Raw genomic sequence first — 17,159 nt, 5'->3', positions numbered from 1 at the left:
GTTTCCGTGCACAACTCAAATTCCCAACAAGCTGGAGGCTGTGTAAAATGTAAATAAAAACAGAATGCCTTTTACTTTGTTTTTTATAAACATAGACTCATTCTGAATTTGAAGCCTGCAACTCATTCCAAGAAAGTTTGGACAGGAGCTTGTTTGTCTCTGTGTTACATCACATTCAGTGAGCATTTGGGAACTGAAGACACTAATGTAGAAGTTTTGAAAGTCAGATTCTTTCCCATTCTGGTTGCTAAAACAGTCATATTTTCTGTGTTCATAATGCACCGCACATTTTCAGACACGTCTGGACTGCAGGCAGGTCAAGTCTACTACCTGAAGCCACGCTGTTGTAACAGAATGTGCAGAATGTGTCTTGGCATTGTCTTGCTAAAATAAGCAGGGACGTCTCTGAAAAGATGTTGTCTGGATGGCAGTGTCTGTACTTTAACATTAATTGTGCCCTCGCAGATGTGCAAATTACCCATGATGCCATGGGTACTAACGCACCCCCATACCATCACAGATGCTGGCTTTTGGACCTCAGTTTGGTAACAATCTGGATGGTTCTTTTTCTCTTTCGCCCGGAGGACACGACGTCCATGATTTCCAAAAACAATTTGAAATGTGGACTCGTCAGACCACAGCACAGTTTTCCACTTTGCAGACTTCTCTGGGCCCAAGCTCATCTGAAGCTGACTGACTCAGAGTTTCTTCACTTTGCATGATAGTGTTTTTTTCATTTGTAGATTCAATGACAAACTGAGTTTTCCAAAGTGTCCCTGACCCCATGTAGTGTCCTTTATGCAATCAGCCAGCCGTTTCCCAGAGCCTTCGTAGCGCTACGTGCGTCGTAAGTTGTATTTTAAGGTCTCCCGGGCTGTTTCCCAGAGTTGGGAAATCTCTAAATTCCTGCTGTTCTCTGTTGAGAAACATTGTTCTTAGACTGTTGGACTCTTTGCCCTTGCAGTTTTTCACAAAGTGATGAACCTCACCTCATCCATGCTTGTGAATGACTGAACCTTTCGAGGATGCCCCTTAAATACCCAGTCACGATACTGTCGCCTGTTACCAGTTCACCTGTTCAAGGTTCTGAACAGATGTTCTTGGAGCGTACCGCAACTTTTCCAGTCTTTGGTTTCCAAGTTTTCAGGAACATGTTGCAGGCATCAAATTCAGAATGAGTGTATATTTACAAAAAACCATAAAGATTATCAGCTTGAACATCAAACATCTTGTCTTTGTAACACACTTAATTAAATATAGGTTGAAAAGGATTTGCAAATCATTCCATTTTGTTTTTATTTATGTTTCAGACAGTGTCCTAACTGTTTTGGAATCAGTAGTTGTAGTTGAGTGAACCATCTGTTGTGACACAGGTCATCTATTGTGGCGTCCAAACCAGATTTGTGCCTCTCTGATCAATGTTCAACTCAAAAACGCAACATATATTCAATCAATAATCATGAATCCTGCTAATTAATTCAATCCTGCTAATAAAATGACTTGAACCTTTGTTAGTATGAAGCACTTCCTCCACCTTTCATCAGGTCAGGCACTGGCATTTGTCCACCCAAACTTTTTGTCAGTTTTAAAAAGAGGCGTTCATTCCCCTTCCTTTTAAATTTTCCTAACTAACTCGACCTTTCTCAACAACTTATTGTTCATTCTCATCCTCTCACAGCCGCTCTAAATTCCCAGGCTTCTCTGTGACCCTGGGCATCATAATCAGGCCAAAAATATGCAGATGAATTCATGGAGCCACTTGAAGAAAGGTTAAAACATCTCTGGCATTGAGTGTCACAAATGTCTGGCATTCAGAAGATTATGGCACGGTTGTGAGCTAATCCCATGTAAATAATGCCATTTACCCGCAGCTGCAGACGCCGCAAAGAAAAAAAAGCTTTGGATGTGATGCCAGTTTAACAACTGGAGTCTGAATTTAATTGGTTCCACTGACAGGCTACAAGGATAATCCTATAGAGGATGTATACATCAATGCAACTCTAATGATGCACTTATCTTATAGTTAAATTACACTGCGGTGCTGTAGACTCTGTTGTGGTGTGAAATCCCACTCTGTCTAAACTTAAATCATATTTATATTAACCATATGTTATATGGAAGGCCTGCTGACACTCATGCATTAATTAGCAGCCTAATTACCATATCATGATGACTATAACAGCAAAGTTATTGGCAGTAAAACTCCATGCTGCTCAAATATTTATGGCTCTGACCTGTAGGAGGCATAAATCCATATGTATGCTGCCTCTCTGTGTGAGGAGGAGCAGGCCGGCTCATATTTAGGCTGCTGCAGTGCTCTGCGCACATCTGCATTACATTATCACAAGGTGGAGAAGAAGAAATGATTTAGAAAAGTATTTTGCATTGTAGCGAGCAGTAAAACACGGTTATAAATCTGTTGTGTGAAGGTGAGAGTAAAACCGACTGCCGAGAAGCCGTGCATGTATCATTTATGGCACACGCTGACTCGTTAATGTGTAACGAAGCCCATAATATTCTCTCTGTAATTACTTTATGTCAGATTATTTTTCATTAGACTGTATATATCACACCATACTAGGTTTGCAGCACAGTGTGTTTTTTTTCTGCAGTACAGGTAAAACTTGTTTCACAGTGCAGTTTTTCTTCATATGATGCGACTGTGCTAAGGTCTGTATTAAAGGTCGTATTATCTTAATTACAACCGTGGAAAAAAAAGAGGAGGGAAGCAAAACAAAGTGACCCAGGAGACAAATAAGGCAGCTTGAGCAACAGCATAAAAGAACATCAACCTCCAATCTAATTAATGTTCTCAGACAAGCACATAGAGAGAGACGATGAGGGCGATTTAAGGTTTACCAACCAAAAATATGACCAAAATGGCAACAAGACAAGTAGGTAGTACTAGTTGTTAGTATTAAGACTTAAAAAACCCAATTATCTAATAAATAAAAACTTGAGAAATAATAATTAAACCCTTGCAAAACCTGATGTCACAGTCTTTTGCAGAAATTTCTAAATCCCTGCAGAGAAACACAGACACTCGCACGGATGATACATTTTTTTGAAAGGCATCAAATTAATACAGCAGGTTATTTCTTCTCTGGAAAAAAATAAAGGACCTTGACGCACAGGAATATGAATGAATTAATAAAACATTTAAAGAGACATTGTCAGGCGAGAATAGTTGTAATACATGAGGAGAGCAAGGACAAATCATATATCACTGCTGAATACAATAACAGCTGAGAGGGAAATTAAAATGTACTAATTTAGCATCAAAAAGCTTTTTCTAAAAGGGAGAGTTCACTCCAAAATCCAAAATGCATATTTTTCTCCTGGCCTGTAGTGCTATTTATCCATGAGGTGTGAGTTGCAGAGTTTTGGAGATATCGGACGTAGAGATGTCCGCTTTCTTTCCAATATAATGGGACTAAATGGAACTCGGCCTGTGGAGCTCAAAGCACCAGAAAAAGAAAGTTGAAAAATTGAAAAACCAGTGTTTCTTTCCAAAAATCATAACCCCTTTACTCAAGATAATCCACAGCAATCAAGAACAGTTACAAAAAGTCTTTCATGCCAAATGCAACTTTGCTAAATTTTGAAATATTCACACTGAAGCCATGCCTGTTATTGTTGCCTGCACTCTGTATGTTGTGTTGTTATTGTGTGTTTTGTAATTTATTGTGACGTTTCTAACCGACCTGTGAAGCCAAAAGCAAATTTCCACATTTGGGGACTGTAAAGATCATTATTATGATTATAGTTGTTCAAAAACAAACTTTGACCTGCAGTTAAATTGAAGATAAGTCAATAATAATGCAGAATCAGCTGCTGACATTAAATCTGACGTCGACTCCTGTCTCTGTCCTCAGGTTCTGGCCACAGGGCTGAGCGGTTTGTACTCGTCTCTGCCCACCAAGCTGGAGGTTCCCAACGAGGAGTGGCACTGCCTGCACAAAGAGGACTGGCTCCAGATGCCGTCCCTCGTCCAGTTTCTCAACTCGCTGGAGTTCTGCAACGCTGTTATTCAGGTGAAAAAACGTGCGACAAGGCTGCGCACGTGTGACCCCGCCACATTAAAAATGCATTGACACGTGGTGAATGGCTGCTGCCTTCTGCTTGACTGCACTCTTGACTGACGTGTGCCTTAACACCGACTGTCCCCAGGTGGCTCATCCTGATATCAGAGACCAGCTGGTTGGCTACATCTACAACGGATTCCTCGTGCCTGTCCTCGCACCAGCTCTTCACAAGGTTGGTACTCTTCACCCTCCTCCTCTTCACCTCCATGTAGTGCCTCATTGGGACAACTATACTGTTTATTCCAGGATGAAGTTGGTAATAAAACGTTGCTCCACAATATTTGAAACAACAGATCTTTTTCATGGCAGCCATGTTGATATGAAACTGTAGAGTAAACATGGGTTTCACTACTTAAGGGCCTGTTCCATTTAGTGTAGCAGAGGCTTTCCAGTGAGCCAACATGCAACAGAATGGAACTGTAATTAGTATCAATGGAAACACCTGTGTTTTCTCCACTATTTCATGTCAGAATAGCTGCTGTGAAAAAGATATATTAAGCATTTTTGTGAATGAAATTACTTAAAGCTCCATTTGGGCAGGAATTTCATGCATAAAGTTAGATGAGAGGATATTTCTGTCTCTCATATCTGTCCATTTAATCTGCAGCCAGGAGACAGCTAGCTTAGCCTAGCATAAATACTAGAAACAGGCATGAACAGCTAGTTTGGCTTTTGTCCAGGTAAACAATCTGTTGGGTTAAACAAGTGAGATAAAACATTTCATTTCAGCTCCTTAAGAGGTTAGCGTAGCGTAGCATAGCATTAGTTTAGTAGTTTTATCAGTTTCTTCATTGAAAGAAGAGCAAAGAACAGCGCTGTGGGTTTTTCTCTGTGGAAAAGATGTTTTTACTCTTCTCCTGACTGGCTTCAGCCAAAGTTTGACTACATCTTATGGTTAATTGATCTGATTGGCTCAAGTTAGCCAGTGATAGACAGATGGCTCATCCAATCACATGCCAAGTATTTTTTTTTAAAAATGCCTTTCCTTTTCCAAAAAGTTCTCAAGGACGACTTCCCAGATGGTTCTGTGTAGCAAACCATCTGGCACGTCAGGTTAGCTCGATGGTTCTCAGACTTTTTCTGGCATGCTCCGCTTCAGAAAAATAAAAAAAAATCACGACTCCCTACAGAAAACCACAGGGTTAGCTCATCTCCATAGTTTCATTCATAAAAGTTTTTATCTGTGCGGATCTTGAGCCAGTTAAGGTAGTAATAAACAGACAGTGTCCTGTACAAATATCCATATAAGGTCATTGCTGTGTTCTGAGGACACGGTCAACAGATCCTTCTCTGCCATGATGTTTTTATTTCTGCTGAAAGTTGACCCCATGCTGTCCTCCTCGCTCTGTGCAGCTCACCCTGGAGGAGGTGATGACCACCACGGCGTACCTCGACCTCTTCCTGAGGAGCGTGACTGAGCCGGCTCTGCTGCAGACTTTCCTCGCCTTCATCCTCCTCCACCAACACGAGAGCGTCCACATTTTAGATACTCTAGTGAGCCGCATCAACACCCCCTTCCAGGTACAGGAAAAACCTTGATGTACATGTGTTATTTAAAAAAAAAAAAAAAAAAACGCACACAGAGATACACATTGCACTCAAACACAGCATGACTCATATTTTCTAAGTCGACTCCCCAAAGGCACCTGGACCCGTGGTGAAACTTTAAATGTCAGCTCCAAAGCTGGCAGACGGTTGCTATGGAGACGCTCAGTTGCATTTTAACACAGTCCTATATGTTGGAACACCGTGTTCAAATATTTTGGCAGAACTAAATCATTAACAGGAATACGTAAGGCGTTCTTTACATTGCTGAGGGAGTTCTCTCCAGTGTTTGCCAACAGTCAGGTCTGACACACCTGCAACTCAGTGAAATATAAGAAACATGTTTGCTTTTCAAATATTTGACCTTGAGCCAACTTGACTAACATGCAAATATTCCACATTTCAGCTATTTTATTTTCCTGTTTGCTTTTACCTTTGATGTTTAGAAATAGACACTTCTTAGACAGTCATGCTCTTCATGCTGTTTGAGTTTTTAGTGCCTTTGAATTAAGGAAAAAACTTTTACACAGGATATAACTCAAACTTTATACTTAACCAAAAAAAATCCCCTCATCCTTCTAGTGGTTTGGCATAGCTAACCTATTGTTCATTCACTGACTTTGGCGCTGTTATTGCAAAATGAACAATAGTTTAGTTATGCCACTCTGCAACAACTCATGTAATAACAAAATGTAATAAATTTTCACTTCATTATGTGATAAAACCTACATTTCGTAGCAGCCTGAATGTAATGTGTAATAAATGAAATGAAAATGTAATAATATGGTGTATTATGAAATAACCAATCAAAATGGATATCTTCAGTCATAATAACTATTAGAACATTGCAACAAAAATTTTAATTTAATGCATTCTAGCATGAATCATACTGACTCAAAAATCATTTTAAAAGCTAAAATTAATAGATTAGTGGGATCTTTCTTTGGCCAAAACTATATCAAGTGTCACTGCACTCCCTGGCTTAATAACTACGTGATTATTTACTACGAACTTCGGGAAGCTATATGTGTTCAGGCTGTTTATTACAAAATGCTGCAGGTTATTACAAAATGTGAGTGCTGTTACATAATGATGTGAAAATTTGGTCCAACGGAATAAAAAAGTTTGACCGTCTGCTGGTGGTTATTTTTAAAAACGTCTCTCTTAGCCAACATTTGGTGCTTTTTGCCTGAAGGTCAAAGGTCATAATATTCAGCTCTGTCCTCACATGTAAAAAGTCTCTAAGTGAAAACATTATGTTTCTAATTATGTCAATATTAAATCCGTCAAAGTTTTCATGAGACACATTATATGACTCTGGACAGACGTGGATGTAAAATGAAACTCGACTGGTTGGCAGAGGCGTACAGTGGCGAGGCAGTAATTCTAGTCGTCCATGCAAACTGTTGGGCTCTGTGGTTTGGTTTGACAGTGTCAGTTTGTCTGTTAGTCGCTTGTTCAGTCCAGCACTTTGATCCAGAGTGACATATCAAAAAAAAAAGAAGCTCTCCTCAGTTGTTGTAATGTGTCTCATTGTGTCTTTCTCTTCCACTCTGCAGTTAGGCACTGTGTCACTGGCACTTTTCCGCACTCTCATTGGCTTATACTGTGAAGATGTGATGCTGCAGCTCGTATTGAGGTGAGTCACACATACACACACTCTTTCTCAGACTCAGACTTATCCCAGTTATGAAGCGTGCTACGTCTAATTGGTTTACGACATGATGAGCTTTTCCTCTCTGCCTCCCACCATGAAGACTCGTGTTACCATCTGTCTGCTCACTCCTCCCCCCCCGTACTCCCCCTCCCTCGACCACCCGTTGGTTCTCCTAACAGGATCCGTTCCCATCTGCCTCCCCAGGTACCTGATCCCCTGTAATCACATGATGTTGAGTCAGAGACGTGTGGTGAGGGAGCGGGACTGCTACTCGGTGTCAGCCGCCAAGATCCTGGCATTAACGCCGTCCTGCTGCTCTCCTGATCACAGCCCGCCGCCCCTCCGACAGCTGGACTCCATCCTCTTTTCCAAGGGTGCAGAGACTCCCGGCAACACCAGCGCCACGGGTAAGAGGCAGAGGACATTAAAGGAACATTTTGTCTGGTTTATTGCGGCTTGGATCTTATTTTTACGGTTTTGGACATCATTTCAGTGGGTTATGATGACATTTTACTCGCCAAAGTAATTGCTCAGATCTGGGAAGAGGGAGACGTTGCTATAATGAAGTCTGATGAGACAAGAAACACAAGGATGATCATAACAGGCTGTAAATAAGCCAACAGTTTTGCCAGATTATCTAAACCACTTTATTTGGAGGTGTAACAGAAACTCTGCAAAGCCGAAATGTTGGTAATAATCAAGGATTTTGCGGGAAAACTGCCCCAGTTAAACCAGGAAACTGATCCATAAACTATGATGGGTAATTCCAACAAATAATGACCATAATAATTTTTCTGTCTGGCCTTTGTTTTCTCTTTCAAATACGTTTGGCTGACCTGTGTGTTTGTTTACAGTCTAACTCATCGTCTGACTGTTTGTGTTTCCTTCCATGTTTGGCTCCAGCGATGTTGCCTCGTTCCCAGATCTCAGCAATTAACTTTGTCGGGACAATGTTGTTACAGATGACAATGACGACAACTACAATTTAAAATAAAGCAGACTTTAAAGGGTAATGTCAATCTTTTTCAACCTGCAGAAGCAAAACTAAGCTGCAATAAAATCCTTATGGATATTGCACATCGTCAGTGTATGACCATTAAAAGTGCTCGCTCTTGCCACTGACAGGCTCAGAGTATTATCCTAACTGTCTGAAAACATTATGAAAGAACTGCTACAGAGAGAGACCTTTTCTAAAGAATAAGATATATTAGCTTATATGCTTAAGATATATAAGCAGAGAGAGCTCTTGTCAAACAAACAGACTTTGCAGAAATGGTAATTCTATCATTGTAAAACACACTTAATTGGCATTTGAAAGAAACAAAATAAAAACTCCCCAAAAACGTCTTAGCTGGTGTTTCCACTGCTCCACAAATCCCTAATTCTTGTTCTTTGGTCGAAGTAAACCCTCCTCACTCCTCTCCTGATATTTTCACATCTGCTTTGGTGAATCAAGGCTTTATTTCGACCAAACCAGAGTCACTGGTTGTCGGAGCTGTGGAGGGATGAGCCAAGATGGTTTTGGCGTCACTTAGAATAACAATCTGAGCCTGTTGGTGGCAAAAACAGGCACTTTTATTGGACGTACTTTGATCGTGTGCAGTCGCCCGTAAGGATTACGTTGTAACTTGCTTCTCCTGGCTGCAGCTTTCTCCCTCAGTACTGGACCAGTTTCAAAATTTATTGTCCCTGTTAGTCAGTTAGACACAAAAACATGGAAAATAGGGTCTAGGTTGAAAATCCCAAAGTTACCCTTTAAGCAGTTTGTGGAATATATACAGCAAATTATTATTGCATCTGAAATGCATGGCATTTTTTAGGCCCTGTGTCAGAAAGCATCCTCACCTTGTGCATGAGACTGACAGCTACACAAGAGAGGAAAGCTGTGAGGTTTTAATAATGCTCTATGAGATGACTGAATACTTTTAATTTTTTTAAGTACTTTATGTGCTACAGATTAGCCAAGAATGACTGCTTTTCAACCACATTTGTAATCGTCTTTTATGGATGTTTTTTTAAATATAATTTTCTGCTTTCAAATCAGCTTCAGGCGAATCCATCCAACACATTTTGCTATTCATGAGCCCATTTGAGTGTGTGCATGTTATAACTTCAGTAATAGCAATGTGCTGTCAAAACAAACAGAACAAATAGAGCATAACGGAGGAAAATGGAAAATTATTCACTGCAGAAGTTAAAGTGCTAAAACCAAAAATTATCATAAAGAGTATGACTTACTGACATGACATTTTCAGAACCTGTTCAAACATGGTTTAGACTGTGATGCACTGCGAGGTGTTGATGTGCATTTATCTGGGACATGAACATATAGCAGGAATGATTATGAGTATTTTATCAAATAGTGAGATCTCCTGCTGTTTTACTGTATTACATCACTTTACCCCCTGTAGTCAAATGTCAAACTCATTTGTTCTGCTCTGTGTGAGCGCTGCACTGAGGCGCTGCACGCCAGCTTTTATCAACATTTCCTTCCTACCTGTTTCTTTTCCCAGAGGAGAACAAGAGCTTCCTAGAGGAGGATGATGGCTCAGGTAACTCCTGCACCATCGGCTCAGAAATCTACCTGGACGTCAGCTACCTTCATTACCTCTACGACGCCCGTATGAGCATCAGCAGCTGCATACGGGCGTGCCAGGTGTGGTCGGCCCTGTACGACGGCGAAGACCCCCCTCCTGAGAAATACCAGCCTGGCGTCCTCGAGGAGCCGCTGCTGAAGAGCCGGCAGACCCAGATGGCTCTCAAGAGAGTCCCCCAACTGCTGGCGCCGCGCCCTCGACCCTGCCCGCCGCCGAGTACAGAGCCGCCCTCCGTCAACCAGCTGGAGCTGGAGTGGGATGATAGTTACGACGCGTGCCCTGTGCAGCCTGCTGAGCCTCCCGTGGAGAGTAAACCATCACCGCAGCCTCCTGCTGAGCCCCCAAAGCACATCCAGGAGATGAGGAAAACAGCCATCATGTTAGTAAAAGGCTCATATATTGAAGAAAATGAGTTCCAGGACGACGTCATGGTGTACGATCTCGTCGCTAAGAAAGACAGCAGAGACGCCGAGCGCGGAAAGCCCAAATCCAAAAAGTCAGAATCAGAAGAAACCCAACCGGGCCCAGCAGAAGTTCCACTAAAGAACGGACTCAGTGTAACACTTCCAACCTCTCTGATGGCTGACAGCAGCAAGAATAGCTCGGACTCAAAGGCCAAAGGTCAGACAGATTGTAATTCCAACCTCCAAAACAACAACACGACCGCTGCTGCGGAGGTGGGCGACGACCTTTTGGCTCAGTATGAGGAGCTCATTCGTACGCTGGACACTGAAGCAGGTGGAAAACAGGTCAAAACTGATGTAGAGATGAAGAAGCCTGTCACACCTGCACCAGAGGTGGTGGTGGAGGAGGAGGAGGAGGAGGAGGAGATGGATTTCTCCTCTTTCTCTGCTGAGACACCAGAGCCAGAGAAACTGCCATCACCGTTTGGGCCTAAGTTTCTCAGCGCAAGTACAGGTCGAAGCCATACAGTGCCTTTTACTGGTAAGTTAAAGAGAAAAGCCTCATTATTTACAACCCCAGTTCCACAAAATTCTGGATAAACGTAAAAAAAAACGAATGCAATGATTTGCAAAAACTTTTCAATCTCTATTCAGTTGCACACAGTACAAAGACGAGATATTTACTGTTCCAACTGATGAACTTTGTCATTCATCATTGTGTTCTGTTTTTATTTACAATGTCCCAACTTTTTTGGAATTGGGGTTATACCAAAGTTCACTTCTGACGGCACAATTAAAAGGTTCTTTATTATCTTTCTTTCTGCAGGTCCGTTTATCAGCGTGCTGTTGTCCCGTATGGAGAACATGTTGTCTAACTCGCTTCACGTCAACCTGTTGTTGACGGGCATCCTGGCCCAGTTGGCGGCCTACCCTCAGCCCCTCCTGCGCTCGTTCCTCCTCAACACCAACCTGGTGTTTCAGCCGACTGTTCGCTCCCTTTACCAGGTAACACAAATATGTTGTTAATGTCTGCGTGTGTAGGCAGCAGTGAGCCTTGTTTTCCCTTTCTTTTCCCTTGAGGCTTGTGTATCATCAAGAAGACAAAAGGAAGAAAAACAAAGCGAAAGATCTGGGTTATCATGGCAGCGTTGAAAGACGCTGAAGCATGCATCTCTGCAGAAGTGAGATTGAAAATGAACTGTTTGAAATCTGAGCACAGTACTGTAGCTGCTCTGGATTAAGATGAAGCAAAGACGGCCCGTTTTTTCATGTAGAACTTAACAAGAGATCCTTGACTGATACAATCAGGATGCGGATTTGTTCTCATTTATTTAGCTTTGATTAAATCAGTGTAAATACTGCAGATGTGAATGTAATCCTCTGATTTTTTTTTCTCTTTGTTTCGCCTCAGGTACTCGCCACCGTGAAGCACCAGATAGAAGAGCTGTGTGCCACCAGGAAAGACTTTCCTGAGCTGATCACTACGGCCCAACACTGGCTTCTGGCCAGGGAGACGTCGTTCATGGCAGCAGGTGACAACAACACACCCACATCCTGGAGTTTTGTTTCTATGCCAGCTATGGTTGGAATATTATAGAAATGTAATTCACATTTAAGAACATGCACATTTAAAAACATGCCTGTAGAAAAAGACTAAAACTGTATCTATCATGTTTTTACAAATCCTTAATTAGTTTGAGTCGTCCTTGTTGAGGGCCTCATGGTCTATGATGCATATTTTGGCTTTCACTTATTTTTATTATATTATCATCACAGTTCTCAGTAGAATAGTTGGTTCAGAATGAGGCTTTTCATTTTGTGGAATATTTTGGTGGCGACCCGCTGACTTGAGAGAATAAACTCTGCTCTATTGTTCTTGAGTTCCTCAATCCCACTAAGTTGCTGTCAAAAATGGGTCAAGTTCAAAACAAAATCTGCATTCATTATCGGGTGTGCTTTGGCTTCTGTTGGGAATCGGAATAAATTCGACTTGATTTTGTTAAGTCATGTGTCTTTGCAGTTTAGCTGCAGCTATCCCCCGGAGTTGTGATTCTGTGTTTGAACTAGATTCCCTGCGGTTTCAGCGTTGTACACGCTACAAAAAAAACGTTGTCGGGAGTATGTTTGCGGAAAGATAAGAGCCGGAGTTTTCTAAGAGAAGAGAGAAATTTAAAGGGAATTTTATAGTTGGTTAACCAGAATACTCCCCCTTTCTTGTTCGTGTTCAGTGTTTTTCTAGAAAAGCAGCACTTAGGATCCCACTCTCTGGCTGACATGATTTATAAATGAGAAATCATTAACAGGAATATATTATGTTTACAAAATGTCTTAAATTCCAACTGCATGGCATAGAGTATATCCGTGTGAATACATCATTTGTTTCCATTTTGTCATTGTAACTTATTAAATCCTCATGTTTTCAGACAAAAGCGGCAGCGGCGGCGGCAAACACTCCACTCACGGGGAGGCGGGGAGGATCTTGCAGAGTTCACCGCCACCTAAACCCAAAGCCATCTCTCTGGATCGGACAGACGTCTTCGCTACCGTCCTCTTCACGGAGTTCCTCAAAGAACTGGCTGCCATTGCACAAGAGCACTCCATCTTATCATACATTCCTATGGAAGAGTGATTGAGTCCCAGTTGGCCTCTGTGATGAGTCCAACCTAACTCTGAAAGATTTTAAAAACTTTTATGATGGTTTTCTATTTTTTTCAGGCACTACTTGATGAAGAAAACTCTTAGATCAAGTGATTTATACAACTATTTTAAAGAAATTATAGCGTATTTATTTTTCCAGGCAAAGATAATCAACTTGATGTGCTTTTCAATCCAGTCTTTGTAGTTCTGTAAAGGGGTTTGGCAGCAAAGGATCCAGACTTTGAACAAGAAAATCTTGACCCGTTTGCTGAACTCATCATCAGTCCTCCAACCAAAGACTGCAGAGAGACGGTTTTAACAAAAGCAGCATTTTATAACAATCATCAGACCTTATCTAAACTTCAGGGTTCAACCCTCTTTCTGAATGTCTTCTACAACCAGCTCCAACCACAGCAAGATGTCCGCCGATCAGTGTGGTTCTGTAAAAGGGATAGTTAGATCATTTGAAGTAGGGTTACTTATTCATAGTCAGTGTATTACCTACAGTAGATGGCAGACAGTACGCCCCCAGTTTGGAGAAGCAGAGGAATACCAGCACGGAAGATAAGCAATGTGCTGCTGTGGACAGAGTCGGCAAGAAAATGTGTTTTAGCCACTTAAAAAATGTTTTTTTAGAGTATTTTCACCACTTTACCTTGCGATCAGACAGCTTTTTCTGTCTGGAAACTGCCGTTACATAAACCAAATATCGCTCTCTCTATACCAACCAAACTCTATTGGCAACATCAGTCATTTTAACTTGCAGAACATGGGAGTTGCTGGTCTACTGCTGCCTTGATCTGGTGAATCTGAACTAACCTTTAGAAACAATGGAATTCACAAAATAACTGACAAAGTCACGCAACACAAATAGATTAACAAACTGAAGCAGTGCTAGAACAGAAACTCACATGTTCTGTGAGATATAATTAGCGTTTTTATGAATGGAGTTTGGTTGAGCGAGACTTACGACAGCCGTTTTTGATCAGAAAAGGCTGTCTGATGGCGAGATAAAGGGATGAAAATATTCTAAATTAAAATCTAAGCTTTAATTGATTTTATAGGTGGTTACAATATATTTTTTGTCAACAGCAGCTCATTGTTTGGCTTCTGTGCTGGTGCTCCTCTTTGCTTCTCCAAACTGTGGGTGTTACGACTGAAGTTAACACACTGACTGTTGATAAGTACCTCATACAACCCCGCTTCAGATAATACAAACAATCCCTTTAAATACTCAGGTGGCCTTTCTGAATAATTGTTGCCTCTTTGCCATTGAACTACACACCGTGACTGAACACCACATGGAGCCTCTGCTGCTTTGAGAGGGGCGAGCGTTTGAATTCGCAGCATTAAAATGTCATTTGAAGATCACTGTTGAAGCCAACTGGCAGAAGGGCTGGCATCATCATCATCACACATCCTAACTCTGTTCTCTCTTCTTATGCAACTGTTACAAGACTAGATTGTTTGGTCAATCACTTTTGTCTTTAAACTTTACAAAGTGGTGTCTCCACATGATCTCTTTTTTTGTGTGTGTTAGATGTACATTTGTCTTGGTGTTTTTCTGTTAATTCATGACGGTACCTCAGGAGATTTTTAACGCTCGTTCTGTTCTTCTTAAACAGTCTTTGGGTGACGCAATTTTTCCTCCGCTGCACTAGTTTTTCTCACATTAATGGGCTCCACATGTCCTCCAAATCAGAGCACCAAAACTGTTCATGCTATATTTAATTTGCCTTACTTTAGTGATGCTTTATAATGTACATATTGTATGAAAAATGTTCTAATGAAATAGAACACTATGCAAATCAAGGATATTTTGGGTATAATTAAGTTTTGGATATTTTCAGACTGGGAAGGGGTATTTAAACTTTTATGAGAGTTTCTATTGCCATATTTTTTTCAGTGAGGTTACACTAGAGGCTAGTTATTATGGTTTGTCATCTATTTAGGGATTGTGTAGGGTGTTTTAGTTGTGATAAGTCTGAAATCTCACTGTTGGGAAAGTCGTAGTTCTGCATCTATTGAAAACCATCTCAGATTGTGACGGTTACTGAGGGCAAACCGCTGGAAATCACCTTTAATTTAGTCCAGGTATTGCACATTGTTGTTAGGATGGTTGTTGAAATGAGATAATTCAAGAGAAGCTTTTTGTTACAAACAAGCCTCTACTGTCTAAATGAATTTACCAGGACAGAAATACTTTTAATTCGGTGCCTAGATTATGATTTTAGTTCACATTATTGCCTGATTTTTGAATGGATTTACTCAGGAGTGACACAAAATTTTACAGTTTGATTTAAGAGAAAAATATTAAATTGAAGCAGTCCATTGTCGAAGTATAAAGGAAAGGCCATCGAACATCTGTGCAACACAGAAGCACTACTTAAAAAAAAAAACAAAACTAATGTATTTGTTTCTCGATAAAACTCAGTAGAAAGATACAATTAAAATGTGGACATATATGCTGGAAATAGATCATTTTTGATAATTTGGTGTATGTTACATTATATCTTGAATTTTCTATCAGAAATGATTAGAACTCTGCAGAAGTAGGGCTGCAACAATTATTCTCATAATCGATTGATTTGCCAATCATTATCTCCATTAATTGATTTGCTGATTGGTCTGTAACGTGTCAGAAAATTGTGAAAAATGTTCATCGGTGTTTCAGAGCCCAAGGTGGCGTCCTCAACCCAAAGACAATCAGTTTACTATCACAGAGGACTAAACAAACAATAAAATATTCACATTTGAGAAGCTGAAATCAGAATTTGGATTTTTTTTTTTGAATGACTCAAAACAATTAATGAATTATTAAAATAGTTAGGCCATCAATTACTTGACAACTAATCCAAGAATCTATTAATTGTTGCAGCTCTATGTGGAACAAATTTTTACAATTAAGACAAGATTCAGACTCAGACAATGGACTGCTTCAGATCTGACAAACAGCAAACATATGTTTTTAGAAACAAATTATTAGAAGTAAAACAACCAGAAGAAAGGTGATGAAAAGTCAACTGTACATCTTGTGAAAGTATACTCGGTTGATCTATGTTCTCATCTCATAAATCCAGCTAATAAGACAAAGTGTTTAACTTTAGTTTAGACTGTGTATCTTTGTTCCTATTTAAATCCATTCAGTAAATAAATTATGCAGGATCTGTTTGTACTTTGAACAAGAATGGCTTGACAATGTATATTTGTATCAATCAAAGCCATTTTCATAGCTGTAGAATAAATCTTTCTCTCTGGTAAAAGAATATTTCAGAGCACTTTATCAGCCTTTTCAAACTGCAGTGCCGCTCTGCACTGCCAACAGACTCAACCAGCACAGAGTCAGTCTGTGTAACACACCCAGCACAGTATACAGATACGATAACTGTTTCAGCAACACAAACGGGTATTGTAACCGATTATAAACCAGTTTCTGTCTCGGTAGGTTCTTTTTCCAAAGATTCATCCTCTCTGATACCGTTTGGCCTCAGTTTTCTATCCAAGATGTGATCAGTTTTCTGTTTGTTGCTGATGTCTGAGACACGAAGGCATGCCTCTTTTAATAAAGACAACTTCTGCTAAATGAAACTGGTACATACTGTGTTGTGTTCACTTTTTTTACCCCAACATTTTTAAACTTTAAAAAAGTAAGAGTTCCAAACCAGAAACTCGACAGCTTTCCCTAACAGGTTTCACCTGACACGATCAATATATTCTTTCCTTTTTTGCCAGAGGTGGTTTGTGGCTGTTTGTTCTGCAGACATTGACGTCCTCATTTAATACACATTTCCTTTCTGAGCAGGCCTTTCTCCCCCAGAGAGATTTTGTTCAAAACTAGGTCTTGTTCTTGGGTAAACACAAGCACTTACAGTCTCCATTCACATGCAATAACTATGAAATACTGCAGAGATGAAGCAAACTGTGATGGAGACACTTTTGACGTGAGCTTTTTGCAAAGTAAGCCGTGCCATGTTATGCCTGTGCATGCAAACAAGTTCTTACCTGGGTCAGAAAACAGCATGACAATAAATCAGTGCAGTATTAACTAAGGAAAATATATTCATGAGGCAAAATATGGGACACTGGATGCCTTCAACTTCTGTCACTAAGACCGACAAGGAAATACAACCATTTGAGGCTAAAACAAAACAAAAATTGAATTATTCTGTTATTATTTTCCAACTGTATTTGCACAAATGGGAATCGTTGCATAAATATTAAGAATTACTTGTTT

At 40.4% G+C, this 17,159-nt stretch overlaps 1 protein-coding gene across 1 annotated transcript in view; it reads left to right on the top strand.

Annotated features, from left to right (window-relative positions):
• The window catches only part of fhip1aa (FHF complex subunit HOOK interacting protein 1Aa), a 44,861-nt gene extending 28,348 nt beyond the window's left edge, over window positions 1-16,513 (top strand). Inside the window, exons 5-13 of the mRNA XM_084715121.1 lie at window positions 3,876-4,034; window positions 4,171-4,257; window positions 5,439-5,606; window positions 7,190-7,269; window positions 7,492-7,694; window positions 9,801-10,829; window positions 11,115-11,293; window positions 11,700-11,820; window positions 12,712-16,513. Coding sequence (XP_084571247.1) covers window positions 3,876-4,034; window positions 4,171-4,257; window positions 5,439-5,606; window positions 7,190-7,269; window positions 7,492-7,694; window positions 9,801-10,829; window positions 11,115-11,293; window positions 11,700-11,820; window positions 12,712-12,917 — 2,232 coding nt within the window. The 3' untranslated portion in view covers window positions 12,918-16,513. The remainder of the gene's footprint in view (window positions 1-3,875; window positions 4,035-4,170; window positions 4,258-5,438; window positions 5,607-7,189; window positions 7,270-7,491; window positions 7,695-9,800; window positions 10,830-11,114; window positions 11,294-11,699; window positions 11,821-12,711) is intronic.
• Window positions 16,514-17,159: the final 646 nt, after the last annotated feature.

The sequence above is a fragment of the Lutjanus erythropterus genome, chromosome 3 (genome assembly GCF_056507025.1).
Source record: "Lutjanus erythropterus isolate fLutEry1 chromosome 3, fLutEry1.hap2, whole genome shotgun sequence".
NCBI classification, from domain to species: domain Eukaryota; kingdom Metazoa; phylum Chordata; class Actinopteri; order Lutjaniformes; family Lutjanidae; genus Lutjanus; species Lutjanus erythropterus.
Note: the sequence above shows the minus strand (reverse complement) of the source record. Positions and strands in the feature narration are given on the sequence as shown.